The sequence below is a fragment of the Alexandromys fortis genome, unplaced genomic scaffold (genome assembly GCF_014885135.2).
Source record: "Alexandromys fortis isolate MF-2015 unplaced genomic scaffold, M_Fortis_MF-2015_v1.1 scaffold_57, whole genome shotgun sequence".
NCBI lineage: Eukaryota > Metazoa > Chordata > Mammalia > Rodentia > Cricetidae > Alexandromys > Alexandromys fortis.
The window spans coordinates 2,265,295-2,280,004 of record NW_026067941.1 but is presented as its reverse complement, the minus strand read 5'-3'; the positions used below and the strand labels follow the sequence as shown (position 1 = coordinate 2,280,004).

The 14,710-nt window shown below is 39.2% G+C and overlaps 1 protein-coding gene across 2 annotated transcripts in view; it reads right to left on the bottom strand.

The window, feature by feature from the left end:
• The window catches only part of Exoc4 (exocyst complex component 4), a 739,210-nt gene that overhangs the window by 222,566 nt on the left and 501,934 nt on the right, over positions 1–14,710 (bottom strand). For both annotated transcript variants that reach the window (XM_050147958.1, XM_050147959.1), the window contains one exon: positions 4,475–4,694. In XM_050147958.1, coding sequence (XP_050003915.1) covers positions 4,475–4,694 — 220 coding nt within the window. The remainder of the gene's footprint in view (positions 1–4,474; positions 4,695–14,710) is intronic.

The window sequence follows — 14,710 nt, the reverse complement described above, 5'->3', positions numbered from 1 at the left end:
ACCAGAGGTAAGAGAACCGTAACATTCTAACTTAGCAATGTGTAGGTTCTGAAACTCAACATCAGGAATTTTGTGTCTGAAGGGGAAAACAGAGTCACACGTCTGAGTAGTAAGGAAAGCATCATTTTCATCTACTCATTCACACATCCATTTATTAAATATTGACAAGCTGTCCTCTGATCTCCACACATGCATCATGGTGTGTGTGTGTGTGCACATTCACATAAATAAATAAAAATATAAGTTTATATAAATATGATTAGACATTTTAGTTGTTCTAGATCTATTCTGGAACTAGAGATTTTAGCGAGAACCAATAGTAAGCAGTTCCCACACTCTGTTGTAGATGTGTTTGGACTGAAGCAGATGGTCCTTTCCTTCACTCCCTGGGAGGCAGTGTGGGACAGTAAAAGATCTGGAGCAACGCTCCTCTAACTATGGCAACAGCCTGGTATCCCCACAATCTGTTGCGAATATATGCTTTTATGAGATGCAATAAAAATGAGTTACCAGAAAAATAAATTCAAAACCCAGAAATATGTAAGATATAGGTTCCAATTTATTAGACTCACAGACAATGTCAAAGTACTAAGGAGAAATTAGTGTCTAAAGGCACACTATCAAATCTGTGTCTGGTGACACAAGAGTAGCAGGTAGCCTGCAGATAACCATAATCCTCAGACTATGATCTGCAAACCGCTGTAGAACACAGGGCTCAGGACTAGACTTCCTCGGTATACACTAGCTGTCCCTTTGCCAGCCACAAGACTCTTGGTAGGTAATTTAATTCAACTGTTTTCAGTTTCTATTCATAAGACCATCAAAGACGTTCTTGTCATACAATCAAAGCATATATAAGCCAGTTGATGTAAAGCACTCAGAGGAGTGTCTGGCCCCTAGTCAACACTGCTAATGTGCTGATTGCTATCATTACTGAGATTACTTCTGTCACTGCTTCTTGTTCTGCAGTGCTGTGTCATTTGAAGGCCATCGCTCTCACTGCATAAAGTGGGGCTTGCTCTTTCTCTTCTTATTAACTCCCATTCTTCCCTCCATGGAATTTGCTGCAGAGTGTAAAATCATTACTGCAAGTGCATGTTAGCACTCCTCATGACAAGACGCCTTGGCTGCTTAGAGGCCATGTTGGGGGGAGCAACGACAGACGTGAGGTTCTCCTCATAGGCCATCATGTATTTCATCTGCCCATCATCAAATGAATGAAAGCAGTACTTAGACAACTGTCCTTCCTCTCCCTGGAAAACCCAACTGGGCTGATGACAAATGACATGGCTGCTGCCTCAGGGGAAGAGCACATGCTCTGCTTGCCTCTGTGACCTGACAGCAGTCATGTAACTGAGCACTGTCCCCACCTGCGTCTCTCACACATGGCCCCCAGCTCCCAACGGAGTATATCTTACATTATCAGTTAATAGGTTTAAGACCTACTTGCCACTTTTTCTCAGATTAGCCACCTATAATTAGCTAGAAATAAAAATATAAAGTAGTCATAAAGATACCTTTAAGAAACCCTTAAATTTTAGCATATTATAAAGAAAGAGAACTTTTCAGGATGGAAACCTTGTATCTCAGAGAACAGTAGACAGATTTAATGACCATACCCCTCAGAACTTTGCATCTTTAAAAATACAGTTTTAATGCACAAAAGAAGTCAAGACTACGGCCATATAACAAAGTCGGCATTTTAGCTCTGAGCACAGCCTTGGAGGTTACTAATTAGAAAGGCTTTGGTCTTAAGATTTACTTACTTATGTGTAATTACGTCTTGATAAGGTAAAAAGGAGACTAGGTAGAGTTTGTACCTAGCTCAGCCTGCAGTAATTGATTTATAGGACAAAAAGAGAGCTACTAATACAAAATGACGGTGACAAGTTGGAGAGTGACCTAATAGGTACACCATAGACTGCCCAGAGGTGACATTTAGCTGGCAGTGTACGGCCCAATATGAGCCAGACTATGATTCTCAATGTGATTGGCTACATAAGCTCAAAATAATCATGTTTAATAAGGCAAGTCTCTAGCTCACAGATTTACTTGATAGTGTAGCGTGCTCTCCCCATCCTTCCCTTAAACACAGGACATGATATATGATAAAGCTGTTCATTTTCTCATAGAGCATGGCATTTCAGGAGACTAGACCACTGGGTGGGTTCCTGATGGAAAAGTAACTCATGATCAGGCAAATCATAGTCACTGTTTCTCATTTTTTCCCATTTTGAATTTATCCATTGAGTTTATTCATCTGTTGATCACCTATTGATCATTTATGCACATATACATTTGGTAACATGCACAAGTATTTCCTGCTAGGCTTTAGGAACTTACCTCCTAGTGGGAAATGGTAGAAGACAAGTTAGCAAAAGTAGTACCTATATATGTGCTAAATGTTGAGAAGGAAAAACCCAATGTTGGGCTTGGGGGTACAGCTCAATAATAGAATGCTGGCCTTGCATTTACAAAGTCCTGGGTTCAATTTGAAGTTAAAACAAGACAGAAAGCAATCAAGCAAGCACACATGCAGAAAATACTAAAGAAATGGTCAGTGGAGATTTTGGTTTTGGATCATAAAATAAAGTGCTCCACTCAGGTAATTCAAATGAAGAAATATTAATGAAGAGATAACTTACAGAAGTATGGTAAGGGTTGAGAATAGGAACTAGGAATGTAGAGTATACAGAGACTACTAAGAGCAGAAAGAGGAAATCAAGGAGTGAGAAGAAATTGCTGTCAGAGCCCAGAGAGAGCAGGAGCTACAGCTGTTTAGGAAGCTTCAGCACCTCAAGTAGGGAGGAAGAAACAAGAGCCTCTTTCTTCTCTACCTTTGGGTTCCTATTGGTGATCCCTCCCAGAAGAACCGATCAGAAGCCACTTGGCAGGATGGCCTCAGTAGTATTGACCTCAGCATTGAAAATACATGGGGAAGAGAAAGGGAAGAATACGGAAAATCAGAAAAGGGAGCCTGGTTAGGTAGCAGCCTGAAAAATCTTCCCGCTGATGTGGGATACTCACTAAGATTCAGGGAGGTCTCATCAGTGAAATAGCACCCCAGTGGGGACAGTGAACAGTGAACACACAGTTTTGACATCCCCTCTTTTTATACCAAACTTAGTGCAGCCCCCTCACCGAGAACAAACAGACAGACAGTATGCATGAGCAACTTTCCTTATGATGCTTCTCATTCATCTCTTTACTATGGAGAGTTTGTGTGAAACTAGACACTCTGCTGAGTTATAGCATGTCTCTAAATTCTAATGCACACAGACTTACCTAGTTAGGTAGCACAGCCAAAGAGCTGACGGAAGCAAATATAACCCCCCATGTAAACAGCTCTGTTGAAGAGCTCAAGTCTTCCTCACCTGGAGCCCCTCATACTGTGTAATTTATGGAACAATGCGCTGTGTTCAGTTTCTTTTCTTGAGACAGAGTCTCAGTATGTAGCCCCTGGATGGTCTGAAACTCACCACGTGAACCAGGCTGGTCTCAAAACCACTAGAGATCCACCTGCCTCTGCTGGAATCAATTGTGTGAGCCTCCACACCCTTCTAACTGTTCTTCTTAAAGCAAGATTAATGTAATTGTCAAAGTATATCCATAATTCAGACTCATGATTTTTTAATTTTCTATTTATTATCACATCATAAGCTAAAATATCTACCATAGGCCTATGAAACAAAAATATCTATTGTCAGATAATTTCTATTGCCCAGAGACCATATTGTCAAAGAAAATGTTCACTATTAACAAGATCATTACTTGAATTAAATGATCTGACTTTTAACAGCCAGTTTACTGGTTCAGACTGTCCGAGCTAGTCGAGTTACTTACACTAACTACATAAAACTGGTTTGGAGAACTGGCTTCCCGCTGGTAGCTGAGGTTATACAGGGTAACAAATGTCCATCCCGCTAATCCTTCCTACTCTGGGATGAAGTCAGTAGTGGAGAAACAATTCACTCAAGGACAGATTCCAGACAAGCAGTGAAGTATTGCCAGAATATCAACGAGACCCCACAGTTAAAGCTAAACTCTTTTATTCCTTTCATGATCTTGGGAATTTCCCTTATCCAAACTGCATCAGAACTAAATTTCCCTAGTGTCTATTTAATTTATTTTCTTTTGTTTTGTCCCTGCTGAATACAGAACCAGATGGCAAATCATCTTATTTTCTAAAGTTATGACTCTTGCCAAGTCATAAGAAAATAGTGATTAAAAACAGTAATTTTGGGGCTGGAGAGATAGTTCAGTGACTAAGAACACTGGCTGACCTTCCAGGGGACCTGGGCTGGATTCCTAGCACCCAGTCATGTAGCTTACAATCACTTGTTTCAGGAGATCCAGCACCTTCTTCTGGTCTCCACGGGCACCAGGCAATATGTGATATACAGACACACACACAGAGGAAAAAAAACACATTTTAAAAAATTAGGAAAATAGTAAGTTCTGTTCTTCTTCCTACCTGTAGGAGAGGCCTCTGCACCCCAAGAACCTTCATGGTGTCTGCATTAGCTAGGATCTTCAAGGGGTCTGCTGTTTTGGTGACTCCTTCAATCTCCTTGTTGATCTCAGCCAAGACCTGATTGAGGAAGATGTTTTTGATGTACACGGTGAGAAACTCTCGAAGGGGACACTGTTTGGCAGGGCCAAGTCCCATGGCATGTTCAATCTCCTGAATAAATCTGCAGGACAAACAAGATAAGAGGGTGTTTAAATAGATCAGGAAAACATAAATATGACACCACACATAACAGTATCTGTGGGCTCAGGCTGTTTCCATGGAGATAGCAAGGTCATCATTCCATCTCAATACAAGTTTCAGGGGTTTTTTTTTTTTTTAAATCTTCACTAATTAAATGAAATAGAATGGAACAGAAAAGCAAGGCTTTTTCTATGTGGAGTAGAGCACAATACTTTGGTTAATTCTCAAAAGAAATAAGACCATAAGAGTTAAAGGAAAACAGACAAGAAAATTACAGCACAAACTAAAGAGCATACCCACAAATACTGCATATTTCTCATTGAAATTGCTTATATATAATATGTGGGGCATAAAAGTATTCTTTTATTTACAATGATATTGAGTTTGTGGCAGGTTATGAAAGGGAAAGAACAGGATCTGGAAGATAAAGGAGAATTTCAACTTTATGTGTAATGTTTTATTTCTTTTATTAAAACACTTAAGGTCTATATATATCAGAATATTGACAGCTATCCTAACTCAGAGATGACTATATATTATTGTTTGCACTTTTCTGTAGAGGTAGCCTTGCTTTCAATGGTTTGATACACACAAATTTAACATACTACAGTTTAGTTAAATGACATCAGCCCTGACAACATAGTTTAAATCTTACAGAATCATAGTATAGTTAGCATCATCCATTCCATGTAATTACATAAAGCCGATCTATGATATTAACCCTTCAGAATTCTGTGTATAAAAAACCGCTGGGTTAAACTAGAAAGACAGCTCAGAGATTAAGAGCACTGGTTGTTTTTCCAGAGGACCTGGGTTCAGTTCCAAGCACCCATATGGCAGCTCACAACTGTCTTAAACTCCAAGATCTGACAGCCTTACATAGACATACATGCAGGTAAAACACCAATGCACATAAAATAAGAATAAGTAAATTATTAAAAACAAACAAACCCAAACTGCGGGGCATTGTGGTCAGTGAGCAACCATTCCATTCCAGTCTACTGTAAGTGGCCGTGTGTGTCTATTCAGTTCATAGAAGATTATGTGATTATGACACATGTGATCATGTTGCCTCCTTTTCAGCAAGTGAAACGGCCACGTGGCATTTTATAAAAAGCAGATATCAAAATAATTGGTCAGTACAGATAAAATACAAGAACAAAACTAAATGAGATACCATCAGAAGTAAAACCTGAATTGATGAAAATCATCTTATAGAAGAAATACATGATTTTGACAATTTTGACACCGCCATTTCAAAATCATATGTAACCAAAATAAAACTTCTTAATATAAACCCAGAAACTGGCTGTGATCAGAGGGAGGGCAAGGATGGAGCGGGATGCGTCACCACAGCAAGTAGTGTTGGGAACTCCTGGAGGTATTTTATAGCAATGGGAAAAGAAAGATAAAATGCTCACAGCTGACTGAAATGTAGAAGCACAAGTTTGCCCAGCACAGAAAAGATACTCATGTGATTCCACAAAGCACACAACGTAGAGCAAGAAACACCATTCAAGCACGTTTTAATATTTCTGAAGGAAACAAAGCACTTCCTTTGTACTTTCAAGGTTCCAGTTATTAAATACACTTCAGACCTCAGTTTCCTTGCCTTTCATTTCCACATGTTTACAAGTGACAGTAGAGCTTATAATATTTTGACAGAACTTTCCAGAAGACACAAACTAATTAAGAACAGTTTGCATTGTTTTCTTACATTGTAATTTTATAGTTTCACAATGGCATGCAAAGCAAGGGCTGCTTGTAATGTTTTCCCAGAAAAGAGGAGAAAGAAAATCAAGACAAAAGACAAATAACTGGAAAACACATTTTCAACTTGTATCACAGATGCTGCGAAGAAATAAGACAAAAAACCCTCAGATATTAGTAGAAAAGTGTTCAAAGGCAGAAAAGAACATTTAGAAAAGAGAAATGCAATGTTCATTAAACAAAAGAAAAAAATCTCACTTTCATAATAAGACAAATGAGAGGTAAAGCACCCTGACATTCCGATTTTGACCTATGCCACAGGCCAAATTCCGCAGGTGTGCAAACATAATGTGTTAGTGTGAGTTTGGGAAGGAGGCATCTTCACACAGCACCCATGCAGGGAAAAGACGCACAGTTCATACGATACGGACATGTTGCAATATTACTCAAAACTATCTATGAATTTCCTTTTCACCCAGAGACGCCACTTCTGGAAACACTTCCAAAAGTTAAGGCAGGAAATAATCTTAATGTTGATCAATTAGATGAAAATGAAAGAACTGTGGTGCACATACTGGAAAGCTGTACCCTTCCCCCCTCCAAATGTGAAAGCTTTGGCTACATGGGTATGAAAAGATCCCAGGTCACAGGTTAAATTAAAAAAAAAAAGTGTGAAGATCAATGTGTATTTGAACCTGCATATTCTCACTGTACACTTTATCATATGTCTTACAACAGGTACCTAAAGGAGATAGGATGGAGCTGAAGTCTGTGAGTGAGAATGAGAATTTTTCAATGAATAATTTTTGAAATGTTAAAATTATTACAAACTGAAGGGTTAGCTACTAGATTAAAATAAAATCAGAAAAGTTTAAAATTGCCTACATATAACAAAGACTAAACTTGGCAAGTTATTTTCTAGTTAGACCATATTTAAAGTTTAACTCCTTAAGTTTTGTTGCTAAACTTATAATGAACATACTACAGATAATCCTAAATAGTATTTATCATCTTACTCCATTGATTGTGTTCTTTCCCGTTCTCCCTCTCTCTCCATCCCCCCCCCTCTCTCTCTCTCTGTGTGTGTGTGTGTGTGTGTGTGTGTGTGTGTGTACACTGCTAGGGAGTAAAGGGGTTCTCATTACAACAAAAATAGCGTGACCCAGGAAATTCAGGAAAAAATAAGAAACATTTAATATAGAGAAGAAGTCAAAGAAAACCTCATCACTCTTCAAGGATCACTCTTTAATGGCGAGTGGAAGAAGGCAGGGAAAAAGAGAGACAAAATAGTTAGCTACAGCCATAATTTTAAGATCTCACAGTTCCATACTCTGCCCTTCTGACCCCTTCTGATTTCATGGAACTTGCAGAGGAACCCAGGTACACTCTGGTCCCATTGGTCAGCCTCCGAAAGAAAACTATTGCTGTTTACCTTCTAAGGAGCAGATGAAAAAAACTCCTTTCACCAGAATTCCATTTGTTTTCTTCAGAGGGACTAGGGTTTTCTGAGGAAAATTACTTATATTTTCTTTTCAAAATCTTTATCATCTGAACAAACTTTTTACTAGTCAGCCTGTCCTCAGAGTGACAGAAACACTAAATTACCTACAGTTTCTTTCTCTAGTCATGCATTTGTCTTTCGTGTGTCTAAAACATGAGATGGCTCCAAGCAGCACTGGCTGAGCCCCATCATTTTCAGTGAGCCATCTCTCTTGAATACAGACCATTCATTCCCCAGAGCACACAACATCCATCTCCAGTGACACATACAAGTTGATTTTGTCATTTCTACCTTAAGGGGATCCACCCAACATGTTTCCAAATCTGCTTTCAGAGCTGTGAAGGAAGAATCTCAGTAGAAAGCATGATACATGGGAGAATTAAAGAAAAATTAAGGCTATTTCCAGAGCCGTCTTTAGTCAGAAAATGGGAAGAATGGTGGTTACCAGAGTGGGAGATGGTGGGGATGTGTTCAGCTCGACATGAGAGACAAACTCAGATCTACTGTACAAGGCGGGAGCTTCAGTTAAAATGAATGGTATACATGGAAAGCACACAACATAGATTTAAGTATTTTCACCACAAAATATAGTAAACATGTGAATGGTAATCATGCATGTTTGTTTGGGTTAGTCATTCTATATCATGTTATATGTCTTAACACACACAATTTCTTCTTCTTTTTTCTTATTTACTCTTCTCTAATATAATACATCTGGACTGCAGCCTCCTCTCCCCACCAGATCCACTGCTCCTCCCTTTCCCTTGAGAAAAGAGAAGGCCTCCCAGGGATGCCAACTAAATGCAGCATAACAAGATGCAATGAGATTAGGCACAAACCCTCATATTAAGGCCGGATGAAGCAGCCAGTAGGAGGAAAAGGATCCTACTGGCTTTTCAAAATCAGGCTAAAGAGTCAGAAACACTCCCACTCCCACTGTAAGCTAAACAGCAACAGCAAATGTGAAGAAGACCTAGTTTAGAACTATGTAAAGCAATTCCACTAAAGTTCGAAACAAGACAAAACTGTCCACTCTCTCCACATCTATTCAAATATAGTACTAGAAGCTCTAGATAGAGCAATAAGACAGCAAAAGATAAAAGGGAGACAAATTGAAAAGGAAAAACTAAAGTATCATTATTTGCATATGATATTATAGTATATACATGAGCAACCCCAAAAATTCTACCAGGGAACTCCTACAGCTGATAAACTCTTTCAATTAAGTGGCCAGTAACCCTCCTATACACAAATGACAACTGGGCAGAAAGAGACATGAGAGAAACAACACCCTTCACAATAGCCACTAACATTGTAAAATATCTTGAAGGGGGAAACCCAAATGAAGCAAATGAATTTACAAGAAAGAAACTGAAGAAGGTAGAGAAGATGGAAGATCTTTCATGCTCATGGATCAGTAGGATTAACATAGTAAAAATGCCCATTCTACCAAAAGCAATCAACAGACTCAATGCAATCTCCATCAAAATTTCAACATAATTTTTTACAGACCTCAGAAGGACAATTTTCAGTTTCATACAGAAAACAAAAAAATATAGGATAGCTAAAACAATCTTGAACAACAACAACAACAACAAAAGAACTTCCAGATATATCACCACTCCTGACTTCAAGCTGTACTATAGAGTTAGAATAAGAAAAACTACATGGTATCGAAATAAGAACATGTAGATTAATGGAACTGAATTGAACATAAATGTTTTAAAAATATGCATGGGTAAGCTATGCTTGTTTTTGGTAAAACAAAACAAAACAAAAAACAACCAAAGAAAGACTTCTCCTACCATCTTGAGAGGTGAACCATGCTCAGTGTCAACTGTGACAGGAAGAACAACTTTAGGAAGTAAAGTGGTCAATACCACACTACTCAGAGATGGTATTGCAGAGGTTGGACCAAGCTGCAATGACTTGGACAAATAACTGAATTTCTTGTAGCCTTACTTCTGTACACTGTGAAGTGTGATAATAATACCACCTACTCACAGAGAATGACATGCAGCAAGTGTGGCGACTACTCTAATAGTTAGTAGTCTTTCCATAGCACAAGCTTAAATGAGGATGGAGACTCTCTACTGGGACACATTGATAATTAAATTTAGACTCTGGATTCTTCAGAAACAAATAAAAAATAGTTCAGGGATGACTAAAGTCTCCATGTAGCCAGAAATGACGTGGTAAGGGCTCCCTGAGTGCCTACATGGGCACAGAGCATAGTCTTGGGAGAACTATATTGAACAAGATATAGAACAAAGGAACACATTTTTATCTCAATCCATAGTCAAACAGTGTAGCCTTGACCCTTCCCCCTGACAAGAGTTTGGATTAGAGGAGAATGAAAGGTTAAGAGGGGAAAAAGATTTCATCTCTCATCCCCACCACTTAGGTGCCAACTGGTTTCTCTTTGGTGAAAGAACATCCAATGAGGAGTCTGTCAGTTTAACCCTGCCTTCCTTTTGGGCAATGTGTTCATACCACCTTCCCCTACTCGCTCACAGAGAAGCACAAACTCAGGCTGTCATGATCATGAGCACACTATTAAATCAAACATCTGCTAAGGAACATTAATCCAGGTTTTATTACAGATAACCCCATGGTGAACATTTTCATTCTGCTTCTGGTAAGTTATTCGAAAAACTACAAATATTTTCAGTAGCTCCTGATACTTGTCGTGGGGAAGTTTATATTTTATTTCCTGTTCTCCTGCGCCCTCCCCCAATCCCTACAACACATTGACTTTTTTTGCCTACTAATAAACATTTTTAAAACGGTCTGTTGAACATGGGGAGAGAAGGAGAGGTACAGGTATAGAGGAGATTTATCAAAACGTCCAATCTTTCCATCAAGGGTCCTAATCGGTACTGTGGGAGCAAGAAAACACTGAATATTTGATAGTGTCAGAGAGTCCCATTAGGGATGAAAACACTTCCCTGTGAATGGAGTATTATCTAATCTCCAGAAGTGCTGTCAGCTGGGGATTCCCCGGACCTATGGACTATGAGCAGGCAAACACAGACTACAGGTGCATCTGTGCAGGGGAAGGAGACAATGAGAATCAAAGGGAAGATCTGCACAATGCTGTGTGGAGTATCTAATTACGGGACTTTGAAGACTGTTCTCCAAATAAGCCTCTTCAACCAAAGGTGGTAAAACAGGCTAAACTGTAAAGCAAATAAAGCAGCACATGACTAATTTTCACTGCAAGTTTAGTCTGTCCCTTAAATTTAGTATTGATAGTTATGTTTTTGTAAATACTAAACTAGATATTTTCATTTCATATTATCAGAGGGAAACTTTAAAAGTCTATGCATACAGAATGCCTGTATTTTTTAAACTGATGTTTTGTGCAGCAATTTGTGTTCTCTAGAAGACACAAATGAGCACCCACTGTCTACATTTCACCCGATATTTTCAATTATATGTTTTACCATGATGTGGTTCCTATCTAGGAACTAAATTTTATAAACTAAATTTTACTCAAGCATCCCAAGCCCCTTGCTCAGACTAGCCTCCATATCACAAATTATATTTATTGGAAAATATCATTTTCACTTCCATTAAAGTTCAGAACTGTGGTTGGTACCAGCCCAACATAGCAGCAAGTACAGAGGATCTACCCCTGCAGTAGACACTGCACTGAAAGAAACAACCTTTATCTGAACGAAAATAGAGCCTAGAAGTACACTTATTAGGACAGTCTATTCAAAATCCTAACCATGCTTGATTTGTCTGGGAAAAAGAAATCAACCTAGAGTCCATATGGAGTCAAGGACTCTCTCCCCAGACACGAGTTCATCCTTGTATAAAGAACTGAGAACAGTTATACACGGACAGATGAAACTTTGGATTCTAATCCAACTAAGGTCACGAGAAGCGCCAAAAACAACTTGGTCTGCACAAAGAGGCAACGCAACACATGTGGCTTTTTAAAGACATGTTTCATATTTATTTGAGACTTCTCACATTGACATTTAAAGTTGAGCCAAGCAACTAGGCAAAGGAGTGAAGAAGCCTCAGCAGAACTGATTTGAGATATAGTCAACTTGTATTACTCTGGGTTGAAAAAAGACCATTTAGAAATGCTTTACAAGGGACTCATTCAGAAACAGCAGCAACAGGCATATTTAAGACCATAAATCAGTGGAACATGAAAACTGAAGAAAAATCCATAAAGGTTAATGCACATTGGAGCACATTTGCCTCTTAATTCATGGGAGTGAACCACTGGCACATCGGGGAGAGCTCTCCCTCAATAGCCTGTAATTGCTCATGCTGAGGCCAACTGCGATCTGAGCCTTTGTATATAAAGATTTTCTGGGGAAAAGTACAAAATAAGCTCATCACCACAGAGTCCAATTGTGTACTCAGCTCGTGCCTCTAGGAGACAATTTGCTGAACTAATGAAATCAGAAGGGGTTTGGGTGCTCTTATTTGTAATGAGTGAGATTCAGGCCTGGGACTTGAGGAGAAACAAGGTAAAAATCATTAAGTAATGAGAGAAAAGAATATTACCTATGAAATTTGGACTCTGCCGGCTTACAAACAAATTTAACTTTCAAAAGTCTTGCCGTGAGTGTATTGCAAATGACTTGAGACTATGTTTAAGTGCTCCCGACAGACTAAAAAGCACTTTAAGAAAAATGAAGTAAGCATCTTTAAATGACAGCTGTTAAAACTTTTAAGCATATAATTTAGAAATTGAAGTGAGAGTTAAACTCTAACCCTTAATATAAAACAATCTTTCTGTAACCCCTCAAGATGCAAATAAATAAAGTCAATAATATGGGCTACTGAACCAAGCTCAAAGGCAAGATGATAATTTTTCTATTCTGTTAGGGTTGAATTTTGTTTTATTGCTTCAACTTACTTTACTTGCGGTTAAATACCCTTTTATGTTATCACATAAAAGATTAAGCTGTCAAAAATTTCCAAGAAAATTTTAAGAGACAAAGCCTACTGCACGGCCTGGAAATGGCGGTGTAGCATAGCTAATATACTCTCTTCTGGGCTGGAGATCCACAAGGCCTTCAGATACTCTAATACAAATGCAGGGGGATGGGGACCACATTGTTCCTGTTGCTACACCAATAGGAGTGGCATTAATAACCACTCATGGACACAGAGCTCTTACCATATCTTGCTCAAAGAGCTTTAGAAGGATTCATCAATACAAATTTCAAAGGCATCCAAAGAGGCTTGCACTATTATCATGCCCATTTTACAGAGGATGGCAATGAGAGACCACACACAGAAGTGCTGTGTGGAGTCACCAAGCTTTGGGTCACACGGTCCTTACGATGTTGCACAGTAGAACCCATGCACAACTGTTTGGAAGCGAAGCTGACTGGCACGACACACTGAGATCCTTTCTCAAGACCAAATAGCTGGTAAGCGATGGGGCGAAAATCTGACGTTGGCCCCAGAGACCATGCCAGACTTAAGCCTATTCTAACACACTCTTTTTGTTTCTTTGTTTGTTTTGAGACTGGGTTTCTCTGTGTAGCCTTGGCTGTCCTGGAACTCACTCTGTAGACCAGGCTGGCCTTGAACTCACAGAGTTCTCCCTCCCTTTGCCTCCCCAGTGTCTGGATTAAAGGCATGCATCCAGACCTTTAATAAATAAGTAAATATCATTTTCACTTTACACTATTGATCTCTGACTTCCATTTCCAATCACCTGGGTAGCTTCAAATGGAAATCCTAATGACGGCTCACCTAGAACTCTTCACTGCTGAGTTCCTATTGTTATCCAGTTCTCACCTGTAATCTCCATATTTATATTATTATTACAATAACCCTGGGTCAAGCTTAAAAATCATCTATCACTTACACCTAACCTTGCTATTCATGCATGAAACCTCCAAATTTAGAGACACGTTTTCTGTTTAATGTTCACATACGCTCATTTGGTCACCACCTTGTTTATTTGGAAATATATGTAGAGTGTGCACAGAATGCTCCCCATGACTGTAGGTGCTAATGCAAGCACAGTGAGAGAATCAGGCTCCATGGGTTTCATTTACACATCGTTTGTCATGGATGGAGCTAACTAGCTCAAGGCTGGAGCTCAGGCAGACATTTCTGTGTCTCCATTACTAACTATTCACAACTCAATTCAGGTTCTAATTAAATGAGGTGATGCAGATAAGTGGCGAGAGTTAATATACGCTTCCCTGTTACAATCTCCTAACTCATTTTCCTATTTGTCTAAACCTTGCTTCTTTCAATTTGTCGTACAAATTTCACCAAAGCACGGAATCTAGAGGTACTTACAAGGTTGTAACTGTGTCCTGGTCTCCCTTGCCCCCAGGCTGCTGCATAGGCCTGGCCATTTACCTGAGGACACTCCCTCCACTGTTTTCTTTCTTTCTTTCTTTCTTTCTTTCTTTCTTTCTTTCTTTCTTTCTTTCTTTCTTTCTTTCTTCTTTCTTTCTTTCTCTCTCTCTCTCTCTCTCTTTTTCTTTCTTTCTTTCTTTCTTTCTTTCTTTCTTTCTTTCTTTCTTTCTTTCTGTTTTCTATTTATTTATTTATTTATTAATTAAAGATTTCTGTCTCTTCCCGACCACCGCCTCCCATTTCCCTCCCCCTCCCCCAATCAAGTCCCCTTCCCTGTCAGCCCAAAGAGCAATCAGGGTTCCCTGCCCTGTGGGAAGTCCAAGGACCACCCACCTCCATCCAGGTCTAATAAGGTGAGCATCCAAACTGCCTAGGCTCCCACAAAGCCAATACGTGCAGTAGGATCAAAAACCCATTGCCATTGTTCTTGA